This window comes from Colobus angolensis, unplaced genomic scaffold, assembly GCF_000951035.1.
Source record: "Colobus angolensis palliatus isolate OR3802 unplaced genomic scaffold, Cang.pa_1.0 Scaffold233, whole genome shotgun sequence".
Classification (NCBI taxonomy): Eukaryota; Metazoa; Chordata; class Mammalia; order Primates; family Cercopithecidae; genus Colobus; species Colobus angolensis.
In genome coordinates, this window is record NW_012115522.1 from 3,768,660 (window position 1) to 3,781,825 (window position 13,166).

The 13,166-nt window shown below is 51.4% G+C and overlaps 1 protein-coding gene across 2 annotated transcripts in view; it reads right to left on the reverse strand.

Annotated features, from left to right (window-relative positions):
• Nucleotides 1-2,081: 2,081 nt before the first annotated feature.
• The window catches only part of SCARA3 (scavenger receptor class A, member 3), a 41,877-nt gene continuing 30,792 nt past the window's right edge, over nucleotides 2,082-13,166 (reverse strand). Inside the window, exon 6 of one of the 2 annotated variants that reach the window (XM_011944584.1) lies at nucleotides 2,082-2,285. In XM_011944584.1, the coding sequence (XP_011799974.1) occupies nucleotides 2,254-2,285 (32 nt within the window). In that variant the 3' untranslated portion in view covers nucleotides 2,082-2,253. Of the gene's footprint in view, nucleotides 2,286-6,882; nucleotides 7,691-13,166 lie in introns of those variants that run through there. The other variant, XM_011944583.1, reaches the window with a different exon arrangement.

Here is a 13,166-nt window from a genome sequence, read left to right on the forward strand (position 1 = left end):
GCTTATCCTGCGATAAATCTCACTTATGATATATTATCCATCTTAAATATTGCTGCATTTGATTGGCTAAAATTTTGTTTAAAGCTTTTACTTCTATATTTATGAAGGACATTGGTTTATAATTTCCTTTTCTTGTAATGGCTTTATTTTATTGCAATTTGTATCAGGTTTTGCTATTAGGGTAATGCTAGACTCAGAAGTTTGGAAGTGTTTCCTCCTCTTCTATTTTCTGGAAGACTTTGTGTAGAATTGGTATTATTTGTTCCTTAAATGTTTGGCAGAATTCATCAGTGAGCCCATTTGGGTGTGGGGTTGTTTTGTGGGAAGGCTTTTACCTATAAAGTTCATTTATTTCATAGTTATATTAATAGCAATGGAGCTATTCACATTATTTCTTCTTGAGTGAGCTGTGGTAGTTTGTGTTCTTTAAGAACTTTGTCCATTTTCATGTAAGTTGTCAACTTTATTGACATAAAGTTGTTCATAATATTCTGTTACTATCCTTTTAATGTCTAGGATTTGTGGTGATGGTCTCACTCTTGATAATCTCTGTCTTCCCCCTTTTATTTCTGATTAGTCTGACTAAAGACTTATTCATTTGTTGATCCCAATGAATCAATATTTGGTTTCATGAATTTTTCTCTCTATTTTTCTATTTGCTTTTTCTTTAAATTCTTATCTTTATTATATCTTTTCTTCTGTTTATTTTGGGTTCAATTTGTTCTTCTTGTATTAAACTTTAAGGTTAAAGTTTAGGTCATTGATTTGAGAACTTTCTTGTTTTCTAATACAAATGTTTAATGTCATAATTTTCCCTCCATACTCTACTCTAGCTGTATCACACCAATTTCATATGTCTTCATTTTCATGTAGTTCAAAATATTTTCTAATTTCACTTGTGATTTTTTTATTTAACTCATGAGCAACTAGAAGTGTGCTATTTCATTTCCAATTATTTGAAAACAGTAGTATCTTTCTGTGCTTATTTCTAATTAAATGCCATGTGGTCATAAAACATACTCTCCGTGATCTGAATTCTTTTACATTTGTTGAGGCTTGTTTCATGGCTCACATCATGTTCTACCTTGGTAAATATTTTATCTGCCCTTGAAAAAACGATCTTCACCCACAGCTGGTGCAGTGTTTTTCCCATATTATTAGGTCAGATTGGCCGACAGTTATGTCTTCTATATCCTTACTGATTTTCTGTTTATTTATTCTATCAGTTATTGAGAGAGAGATGCTGTTTTTTGGCTTTGTTACTGTAGTCTAGAATAGCTCTTACTCTAGAACTACAGTGGTTTTACTTTTAAGCTGTGGACTTTCTGGTGTCTCAACTGAATGCAAGGTGCTGTTTAGTAAGGCCTAGCTGGTCAGACCTCCACAATTCCCCACTGCTGTATACCCTTCAGCATCTCTAGTCCGCTCACAGATTTTTGCCCCACAGATTCGAGCTGATACGTCACTCCAGGGGAAGTCTGTGCAGATATTTGATCTCCTTCTGTGCACAGCACAGTACCCCTTCCAATTCCAGCTGCCTTGGCAGCCTCAAACTCCAGGCACCGTTTCTTCTTCCCATGAGACCATGGCTCTGTTTGGGCTCCACTTCTCTGTGTGGTAGTTTGGAAAGTGGCCCCGAACAGGACGCTAAGGTGAATCTGGAACTAGCCTTTTCTGTAGGTAGTACAGTATGGGGCAGCTAGTTGCAACTCAATAGCTATTTGTTGAATGAGTGAAGGAATTCAGTGGGATCCTCACACTGCCTATTAAGGTTTTAAATGTGTCTACGTCTGGAAGAAGGGAAGCCTGTGAAACTGAAATAATGACAACGATGGATGATGGGGAACAAGCAAGTCCCCAGTTGTAAACTTGGGGAACAAGCTTGTCTGGGGGTTCAGAAGGAGAAGAAACCATCATATTACACATCTGGGTAAAATCATGTGGATATTCCCTTTCTCCTTTCCCTATGGGGAGCTCTGTTTTATCAAAAGGCAGTGTTGGAAGCAGCAGAGTTGGGTTTGAGCAGTGGTGTCCAAATATTTTAATCACATCCCCCATTAGTAAAATAAAAATTTAAATCATCTTCCTAATATAGGTACATTTATTTATTTATAAATTATTTTCATGTATCATAATTGGCTAGTGTCTCAAGGCATAATATGCACTTAGGGTGGTGCTTACATTAAGGATAGTAAACAAATTCATTTTCAAATTATATTCTTGGTCATCCTGGGCTTTACGGCTGGCTTTATATCACATCCGATTATGTGAAAACAAAGTGTGACCTAGAATAGATGAAAAACCTTGAGATATTCTAATATTTAATAGTTTGTTCCTCACTTCAGGGGATTTCATTGGACGCCTATGTTGGAGACCATTGGCCTAGGAAAAAGGCCTTAGGGAAGTCAGGGGGCCTGGCTGAGGTCAGCACCTGGCTTCCTTTGAGAAGCTGCCAACTCTCCCAGCCAGAACCACGCTCCTGCTGCCATCTCCTGCACTGCTCTCACTGGTAGTGTTAGTAACGAGGCAGCTGGAACGGGGAAACCCAGCAGCCCTCAGTGTGAAACCTTGTCACAGCTTTGTCACTAGCTGGCTCTGGGACCTTGAGCAAATTGATTCTGTGGATCTCAGCAATCTCAGATGCAAACACAGGTCTCATCTAATTTCCGATCCCATCTTTCTGTAAGAAGTAGCTCAGTATAGCGGCTTCTAAAAATCCTGGGTTCAAAACCACTTAACATCTATGTGGCCTTGAGTGAATGAGTTAGCTTTTCTGAGCCCTGTTTTCTGATCTATAAAATACAAACACACTTTGCTTGTGAAGATTAATTGAGATTATATACATAAGTCAAAAAAACAATATTTTTCTATATCTTCTGCACCTGTGGCTCTCAAGTTTTATATGGGGCATCAGGATCCGTGGGAAACTGGGTGAAATAAACATTCTGCCCCGACCTCCCCACACCCTGTCCCACCCCATTCCTCCCATCCCACTGCATCCCTGATTCTGAATCAGAGTTTCTGGGATGGAGGCCCACAATCTACATTTATTTATTTATTTATTTATTTATTTATTTAGAGATGGCATCTCACTGTGTTGCCCAGGCTGGAGTACAGTGGTACAATCTCAGTTTACTGCAACCTCCGCTTCCCGGGTTCAAGCAATTCTCCTGCCTTAGCCTCCTGAGTAGCTGGGATTACAGGTGCACACCACCCTGCCCAGCTAATTTTTGTATTTTTAGTAGAGATGGGGTTTCACTATGTTGGCCAGGCTGGTCTTGAACTCCTGACCTCAAGTGATCCACCCCCCATGGCCTCCCAAAGTCCTGGGATTACAGGCATGAGCCATCACACCCAGCCCGGCAATCTGCATTTTGAGGGACTCCTGCCTGCTTGCACTGCACCAGCCTGTGTATACCACCTGCCACACCAAGTACAGAGTCTTGCACTTGGAAGTGTTCAAAAGAAAACAAAAGGGCAAAACAGGAGAAAGCAAGCAAAACAAAGGGCCTGTGCTCCTGCAGGTCAAACAATCCCCAGCCAGGCTACTCAGCACACCACCCACAGGTCAAGGCTTGCCAGCCCAGCCTAGCCCAGCCCTGCTGGAAAGTCCGCTGTGGTCAGACCATGTTTTTCAGCTCTCTGCTCTCCTCTCCCGTGGCGGTGTTTTGACAGGTGTATCCAGGGCTGGCGCAGCAGAAGCTGTCAGTTCAGCCCTGGCTAGGGACGAGTTGGAGGGAGGGCAGAAGGCTTGCCCAGCCCCCTGTCCTGCCTGGGTTGGAGAGGTAGTGAGGTCACCAGGGTGAAATGAGTGAGCCGGCCTGGGGTTTTTAGAGGCACTCAAAGGACATGGGCCAGGTCTGTGGCATCCAACAAGTCCCTGTTCTCCTTAGAAGGAGCCCACGTAGCCTGGCGCGGCGGCTCATTCCTGTAATTCCAGTACTTTAGGAGGCCGAGGTGGGTGGATCATGAGGTCAAGAGATCAAGACCATCCTGGACAACATGGTGAAACCCTGTCTCTGCTAAACATACAAAAATTAGCTGGGCATGGTGGCACATGCCTGTAGTCCCAGCTACTCAGGAGGCTGAGGCAGGAGAATCACTTGAACCCAGGAGGCAGAGGTTGCAGTGAGCCAAGATCACGCCACTGCACTCCAGCCTGGTGACACAACAAGACTCCATCTCAAAAAAGGAAAAAAAAAAAAAAAGGGAGGCCCAGGAGTGACTTCAGGGCTTTGCAAGTCTGGTGGGGATTAAAATCATCCCAATGGTGAAGGCTCGGCTTCTAATCTGGGGACTGAAATTCTACTGGCTGTTACCACTCAGTGTGGGTTCAGACTTCACTAGGGCAGGAACACTTCCCAAGAAATATGTAGTAGGAGGCCTCCTGAGGACCCTCACCAATAGGAAAGTAGCCTGAGAACTGGATCTACCACTAGCCAGAGACACCAGACCAGAGTTCCAGCCCCAGACGTGCAGCAAACCCCTCAACTGCTCTCAGTCCTTGGTTTGTCCCATGAGAAGTAAGACTTGAGCCTCAGACCCCGTCTCCCAGATCCCTCCCAGTTCTCACAGTTCAGGGAGTGTGAAATGAGACTTGCAGGGGCTGGTGTGCTGGCCACTCACCTGCAGAGGAGCACGCAGCACACCCACTGTGGCCCAGGAGGCCCTTCACCCATATAATAAGGACCACCGTGACAACGGCTGACGTTTATGGTGTGCTGAATATTGTCAGGTGCTGCGGACATCTCAGGTGTCAGTGGGGAGGAGGAACCTCATGCTACACACTACAGAGGAAGCAGTGAGGTCCATGTGAGGCGGCCATGTTTGGCCCCATCCTCACTCCCCTGCCCTTTTGTTCACTTCCTCAACTAAGCACCAACCCACCAAAAAAAAAAAAAAAAAAAAAACCAAAAACAAAAAACAGGGCCCTAGGCTTGTAGTAGGTCACATCTATTTTGTCAGTAAGTGAAGCTGCTGTGCCGACTCACAGAGGATCTGGCTGTCCTCTTCCATAATCCGCAGACCATGCCAAGCCAGGCCCCTTGGGGCAGGTCTGACCTGGTCTCTGCCTCCTTTCCTGTTCTATCTCCTTGTCTTGGAGACAAAAGCCAGAAGCAGGAGGTGTCACTCACATGTCCAGGCCTGCCCCGTTTTCTAATCTTGTTTTAGCCAAAGAGCTCCAGGGTCAAGCTGCAAGATGCATGGGGCTTACCATTTCCCGCTCTGTTCCTGCTCGCTCCAAGTAATTCCCTCAGACGCTCTTGGTCCCTGGCCGAACTCAGTGTTTCTAAAATGAGATTAGACCCAACTCCACAGTGAGATTGAATTTCTGGGGGACCCTTGTCACTGGTTCTCCTTCAGAGGCTCATCTGGAATGCAGCCCTGAAGGCATCATACCCCCAAGTCAGGCAGAAAGGACTCAAAGACACCTCACTCCTGGAAATAGCTGTTTACTGAGTCAGTAATACTACGCAGCATGGTATTATCATATGTGGACAGGAGAGTTACATGGCCGTGGGGTGTGCGGTGCAAACCAGTTGCACATCCAGGACAGTCAGGAAGGTGCAGAAAGGCTTTGGGCAGGGAAGGGCTGTTCTCTGGGTCTGTGCTGGGAAGGAGAAACTCTATGCCCTCACCCTGGGTGGGACGGGGGGTCTGAATCTGTTTGAACATAAAGGCAAAGCAGCTTTAGAGCAAGTGTAGCCAACAGGAGACCTCTACCCTGTGGGGTGACTTCCCAGCGCCCCTCTCTGCCAGTGTGTGCAGGAAGTTGGTGGGTGCCAAGGAGGGATGACACGGGGGGCCTCCGTGGGTGTCCAGGCCCTTCCCACTCCTAGCCCAGCTGGCTGCCCATGAAAAGAGGGCTCGGGCCATTGTGGGTCCTGGTGGGACAATGTCAGCATGCAGCTGTGCTCAGGAGAGCTGGGTGCGGGAGGTGAGAGCTGCCCTGTTGCAAGGGGTTGGCCCTTCTGCAGCTTGTTCCTCCCCACCACTCCAGAGGAACTCCCTTGGGGAATGGGGCAGGCCAGCCTCAGGGAGAGCAAGGGAGGCAGCTGTGCGGAGAGAACCTTCTGGCCCGCCTCTGTCTCCCATCTCCACTCAGGCCCAATGTTCCAGGGCCTACAGAGTGCCCCCGTGCAGATGAAAGTCCTGCTTGGATTCCTTCTGCTCCTGAAGGGCAGAGGCAAGGATGAATTGAGGAATTTTCTGGACATGTAAAGAAATAAATGTTGAACTTCTCAGGGGGCGCTGTGTGCAAGGCCAGAGAATGTCGGCCTCGTGGCCCCACTGTGCTGTGACAGACAGGGACAGCTCCCGGGTATGCTGTTCCCTTGCTTGTGGGGAGGGTCTGGGGTTGCCAGGTCCACTTTGCCTCTGGAGTTTTGGCAGTAACGCCCACCCGCAAAGGTTTCCTTGGGGCTTTTTAACCCCGGGGAGCCCTGGGAAACTGCTGGTCAGCATGGGTGCCCAGAGACAGATGTGAGATCTTCCTCCCGAGGTAGCTGCCTCCCTGGCAGGCTCAGTCACAGGAGAGGGGGGTCTTCCTCTGCCCTCTCCTCCTGCCCAACCAGGGAAACCCAGTTGGCCCACCTGGCCAGCACAAAAATCTGTGTATGTGCATGTGTATATATGTGTTTGTGCACGCATATGTGTGTGTGTGCATGTGTGTGCCTGTACACACATGTCTGCATGTGTACGTGTGCACGTGTGTGCATGTGTGTGTGTCTGCTTATGTGTGCATGCGTGTGTGCCTGGATGTTCTGCATGTGTGCGTGTGCATGCATGTGTATGTGTGCATGCATGTGTGCCTGTCAGTATGTGTGCATGCATGTGTATGTGTGCATGCATGTGTATGTGTGTGTGCATGTGTGCCTGTGCGTATGTGTGCATGCATGTGTATGTGTGCATGCATGTGTGCCTGTGTGTATGTGTGCATGCATGTGTATGTGTGCATGCATGTGTGCCTGTGTGTATGTGTGCATGCATGTGTATGTGTGCATGTGTGTATGTGTATGTGTGCGTTTGTGTGCGTGTGTGCATGCATGTGTGAGTAGGGGCTGCTTTCCTATGGTACAGTTACTAAGGGGGAGCCCAAAGCTTCAGGGTCAGCCCTGGGGAACCCCCTCGTTGGAATCAGAGGACCACAACTGTCTGTAGGTGAGCCTTTCTGGGGCCTGGATCTGCTCTGTGCCCCTCGGGCATTCTGTGTGACAGTGTCTCTGCCCCAGCCCTCCTCAGTAGAAGCTCTGGCTTCCTGGTGGGCCTGGAGGCCCGGGGAGACCAGGGGGACCCTGGATCCCTGGCTCACCCTTAGGCCCCATGGCTCCCCGCTGGCCTGGTGACCCTGTCTTCCCTGCGATCCCCGGTTTTCCCTGAGGCCCTGAGGGTCCTGGAGACCCTGGAGGCCCTTCTGGCCCTGGGGGCCCTATGTCCCCTTTTGGGCCTGGCTGTCCTCTTGGCCCTCCTGTTCCAAAGCTGCCCTTTGAGCCTTTGAGGCCTGCAAACCCTCGAGGGCCAACAGGGCCCCTCTCTCCCACAGGCCCGGCTTCTCCGGGTTGCCCCTGAGGACCCTGGGATCCTGGGGGGCCCAAGCTGCCGGGGTCTCCTTTCGGCCCTCTGCCGCCAACAGGCCCTTTCATGCCCATATCTCCTTTGAGTCCTCTTGGTCCTGGAGGGCCGGGGGCACCTGAGGTTGGAGAGAAGATGGGAGAGGTCAGTCTTTGAGGGGCTCCCCACCCGAGGCTCACCCACGAGCGAAGCGGGCACGGCGACAGCCTGAGGGTTGGACAAGTCCAGCAGACACTCACTTCTCACTGCAAGGCTTGCCGATAGCGCCACACACACAATGAGGTTAGGGACCAAGGGGCTGGTCAGCTTTGAGAAGGGGCCAAGGTTGTCCAGGATTGCCTGTCCTGCTCTGAGGCCAGTCTGACCTCCTTCTCATGCATGGTCTTTGACCACTGTAGTCACCCCTACCCCACCCCCATGACTTCTCAGACATTTGGGAACAGGGTTGGAGTCAGGTCACGTGGAGGAGAAAACCAAGAAAGTGCGGCATGAGAAACAGGTGTGTCCCAGTGTGAGTAAGCAGGCACAGTGACAGCCCAGAGAAAGGTGAGCACCTCCAGGAAGCCCACCCTGATCACCCAGCCTCTCCACTGACCTCTTAAGGCTACTACGTTGTGAGTCTTTCCATTGACACATAGAAAGAGAAGTCACCGCACAGTGACAGCGAACACTGGATACTATCTGGCAGGCCCTGCTAGACTGTGCAGTCCCAGGAAGATGGCAGGAGCCACGGCTCACATCCCAGCCCTGGACACAGAGAGCCTGGCATGCAGTCAGGAAAACTCAGTATGTGCTTGAAGAGGGTGATTCACCAAGCAGCCGTGGACCCTCCTTCGAGCCTGGCTCTGAATGAGGGCCTGTGGGAGATGCCAAGATGAAGATATGGCCCTTCCTTAAAGAGCCCTGTCTAGCGCCCAGGACAGGGGTCTGATGACCTCACGTCCTTCTGGCTGTGTGGGTCTGAGAGTCTCCACCCCTCATAGCTGTGCCAACCCTGAGGACACAAGGCAGAAAGTGGGCCTCTCGGGGGAAGGGATTCTGCATGCTGGGAGCTGGGAGCCTTCCATTGCCATATCCAGTTCTGTGGCACAGGCCCCTTCATCCTGGCTGATGCTACCTGAGCCCTCTGCTGTGCCCCTCTCTGTTTTCTTCCCAGAGTGTTTCTAAGTGGAGCAGAGTCAGTGAATACGTCCTCTATTATGACCTAAACTGAAAACCAAAGCCCAGACAGAGCCAGCCCCACCAGAGCCAACAAAAACCTTCCAGTCAGTTCCCTGACACCGCCTGCCCTTGCCCACCTCCCGCCGTGGGGATGTGGCCCTGCATGGCTCACGTGGCCTGCCAGCAGCAAGGCTGAGATTCCATTGTTGAGTTAGCCAGTGATGAAGGGTGACCAGCAGCAGTGGCAGCAGCCCGGCCTCAGAGAAGCCGGGAGGCAGGAGATGCCCTTGGCCTGCAGGAGCTGCCCTTGGCCTGCAGGAGCCCCTGGCAGCTTGGCAGCCAGAGTGCCACGGGCCCAGGCTGATGCCTGCACAGGAGCCACCTCCCCACCCTGGCAGGACCTGCAGGGAACCAGCAGAGCCATAGCGTCTGTCTTCACCCCACCTCTGCTCCTGGCGCCTGGGCCAGCTGAGGTTTGGAAAAGCAGAGAGCCACACAGAGGCGGAGAGGCCCCCGGAAGCTGTCGGTGGTGTGGCAACACTGGCAACACTATCCTGTTCCAAAACTCAGATTTCATCCACAAGATCGTGTGCTCACTCAGCTTCCAAGGGCCCTGCAGCTCCGTGACCCCTTCTCCTGCCACTCCCTCCTCCCTGTCGGGGTGGGCACTCGCCTCCTCCCTCTGCCCCAACTCCTCCTGGGCTCACTTCTCCCCCAGGGCTGGTCCCCTGCTCCCTGGTACTCCACTCTCTCCACTCTCACCTTCTGGGTGGACAAGTTCACAATCCCCCTCTCCAGCCTTGGCTCAGCAAAAGCCTGAGAAGACTTGTTGGGACAAGGACACCCTGCCCTGCACCCACACACAGCTGGGGCCCCCTCACCTTCTTCCGGAACTCCATTCCTTTCTATGCCACCATCTTTGGCGGACAACCTCTCCTCCCTGGTCCCTAAGAACACAGCAGCCAGCTGTGAGGATTTCTTTCTTTTTCAGAGACAGGGTCTTGCTCTGTTGTGGCTGGAATGCAGTGGCACAATCACAGCTCACTGCACCCTTGAACTCCTGGGCCCAAATGATCCTCCAACAGGCGCATGCCACCAGGCCAGCTGATTTTTTTATTTTTTTGGCAGAGATGGGGTTTCACTATGTTGCCCAGGCTGGTCTCGAACTCCTGGGCTCAAGTGATTCTTCTGCCTTGGCCTCCCAAAGTTTTGGGATTGCAGGCATGAGCCATCCCACCTGGCCTGTATCTGTGATTTCTAAGGGATTCTATGCCAGCAGCAAAGGAGAAAAAACACTCCCTCCTCCCCACCAGCCCCCTCCAGCTCCTCTTTCCTGGGAAGCTCTGGGGAGTCTTTCCCTAGGTGTGGAGGCCCAAGCGTCCACATGCTCCTCGTGGATGTCTGTGCAGAAGCCTCAGTCATATCATTCCCTTCATTGCCCAGGAGCTGCAGCCTAGCGTGAGTGGAGGGAGGATGCAGGGAGAAGGGTTCCCTCCCTCTCTATATCCACCCCTAAGCCACAGCTGCCGCTGCTGACGCCATCTCTGAGAACCCAGATGGGGGTGGGAGGTGTTCCAGGCAGCGGCCGCGAGAAGATAGAATGGACAATGTTACTGGGGGCCTGTCTACATCTTGTGGGCCTCCGCGTGGGCTACTAACAGGTGCCTATGGTGCCGACAGAAGCCTCCCTCGCTGCCCATGTCACGGCTGGTGGAGGGAGCTGCTCGGTGCTAGTGTGCCATAGTCAGCCCTGCTCCCTCTCTGCCTGCTCCGTGCCTTCTCGAATCTCCCACAGGGTGGAGAAGGGAGGGACGTGAGAGCACTGACATTTGCCAACTTCGTCAACTGAGTGTCTGCTATGTCCCAGGCAGGAGGCTGTTGCTCCATTTTACAGATGACAGGGCAGGTGCAGTGGTTGGCCACGTGCTGAAGAACACAGTGCTGGGGTCAGGATTCCAGTCCAGGCCCGAGAGGCTCTGAGACCCAAGCTCCTTCCCCCACGCTGCTACCCTGGCTCCTGTGCCACTCCCAGCACTGCTGGGGCCTACACACCTGGGTGCTGCCTGGAGGAGGGAGAGGCTGCAATCCTAGGTGCTGCCTGGAGGACAAGGACCCCAGAGCCTTTTTCTAAAGAGTGCTTCGGGGTCCCCACTGACTGAAAAGAGGACTCAGAAGGCTGCCTTCCTTAGGTGAGCAGGGCCCCACCTGCCTTCCAGGCCAGCCATGAGTCATGCAGGCAGAGGACTGACAGCAGGCGTGACCTGGTCTGGTTAGGGAGGAAGTCAACAACTGTAGTTTAGTAGTTAGTGTGGGGGCAAGGAATATGGACAGAGGCTGACCAAGGCCCCTCCAGGCCGGGGTGCCACTGATCTTACAGTAACAAGGCAGGGGTGAGAGGCAGAGGAGAGAAGGGCTAGAGAAGGGCTAGTGGCTGCTCTGAGCTGAGGGAAGGCACTTCAGGCCACCAGGGAAGACGGGCAGCAGTGGCTGAGGTGCGTGGGAAGGAGAGGGACCGGCACACCCTGGAGTCCGGTGGAGGGGGGCGGCCATGATTACTCAGGAAGCCACAGGCTGTAATCAGGCTCTCCAGGCTCATTAGGGTCCAGCCACAGCTGACCTCACGTCTGGGACCATGGAGTGGCTGGCTCTGTGGTGTGCACTTGGGATAGGGAGGAGGGGGGTGGGGTGAGCAGAGTGCCCAGTGTCTTGGGCATCAGCACTGCCCACCCATGGGAGGGGCAGTGCATGGCCCAGGAGGAACCCATAGTACATCTTATGGTCAGAGGCAACTGGCTGTCTTACAAGGACAGAAGAAAATAAAACAAAGGGGTGCCTCTGGAGGGACTGGCCTGGTGCTGTGGGAGGCACATTGGCGTGGACATTCGGCGCCCAGTGTTTGAGTCCCAGCTCTCATATTAGCAAAGCGGGTGGCTTGGGCTCAGGCTCCCCTCTGCTCCATGAGAATATTGGCCTGGCTCAGGGACTCTCAAAGCTGCTTGTTGCCAACTGAGGGCTGTTAAAAACATGCCCACGGGCTTCTACTTCTGCTTACGATGGACTAGTTTATGACAGATTCAACCTCCCATGGAGAACAAACAGAGCGGTTAGAGAAAGACCAAAACATCCTTCTGGAGGCTTTGGAGGGATACCAAGGGCCAAGATCCCGGAGAAGAGAGGCCCCGTTGAAGTCAGCCTGACATCTTTTCCTCTCCAGGCATTTGTGGATTTGTGATTGGTCTGGGCAGAGAGGCTTAGAAACCAACAAAACGCTGCAGCTATTAGGCTGAGAAGCTGAGTGGAGTTTTCAGCAGCATCACAGGGCTGAGAGAACAAAAACTGTGTCAGGGCCACCAAACTCTCTTCACTGTCACCTCCCCAGGTTGCTCCTTGGGCCTGAACAGCAGAATGACATGACAGTCTGCTTTTTCCTCCTTCACTTGTAAACTCCTGAACACTTCAGCAAGGAAGTAGGATGGAGGGTGGTGCTTATAGAACACATTTGCAGATTGAATCCCTTTGTATCTTGCCCATCTTGGGCTTCTACCTTTTGTTCACACTTTCATTTATTTGTTCACCGAGCAAACATTTCTTGTACTTTCCAAGAGCCAAGCACTCTGCTGGGTCCTTGATGAGTAACACAAGGAGCCTAGGTCTCCAAGCAATTTATCATCAGAATAATCCTTTATGCAGGGCACCCTTTCATATTTTACAGGAACTTGTTCACACCCATTGTGAACACTGATCCTCACAATTACCCTATGGGATACAGGCAGGAAAAGCATTAATATTTCTATTTGCAGATGAAGAATCTGCGTTCAAAGTGTGGCTGGGTGTGATAGCTCATGCCTGTAATCCCAGCACTTTGGGAGGCCAAAGGTGGGAGGATTGCTTGAGCCCAAGAGTTTGAGACCAGTCTAGGCAACAAAGTGAGACCCTGTCTCTACAAAAAAAAAGAAAGAAAGTAGCCAAAAGCCCCGCCCCAGGTCATTTAGCTAATAAGTTATGATGGTTTTAGTCTACAATTCCCAAATGATAGTCCTAGCATGGACACTGTCTAGCACAGACACTGAAATTACCCTACACAGTAGGAGGAGATAAATATTTTACGAGAGGCACAAACACTATGAAAGTACCACAGTCTTTCTGTTGAGTAAATGGGGGCTTAGAATTAATTAGAGCTGGAATCTCAGAAATCAGCTGGTCTTACCCCTTCATTTACAAATGAATGAAGCAGAGCCCTGGAGGGATGAAGTGATTCTGCCTAAAGTTCCAGAGCACATCAGAAGACAGGCTTCTTGCCTGTGCAGTCTCAGAGTTCCAACTCTTCCATCAGGACCTGGCACCTTCCACACAGCTCCCGCCACTGCAATCCCTCCTTTTATTCCAGATAGCCGCTCAGCTCCGGCCAGGTGGAGACCTCATTGCCAACTCCT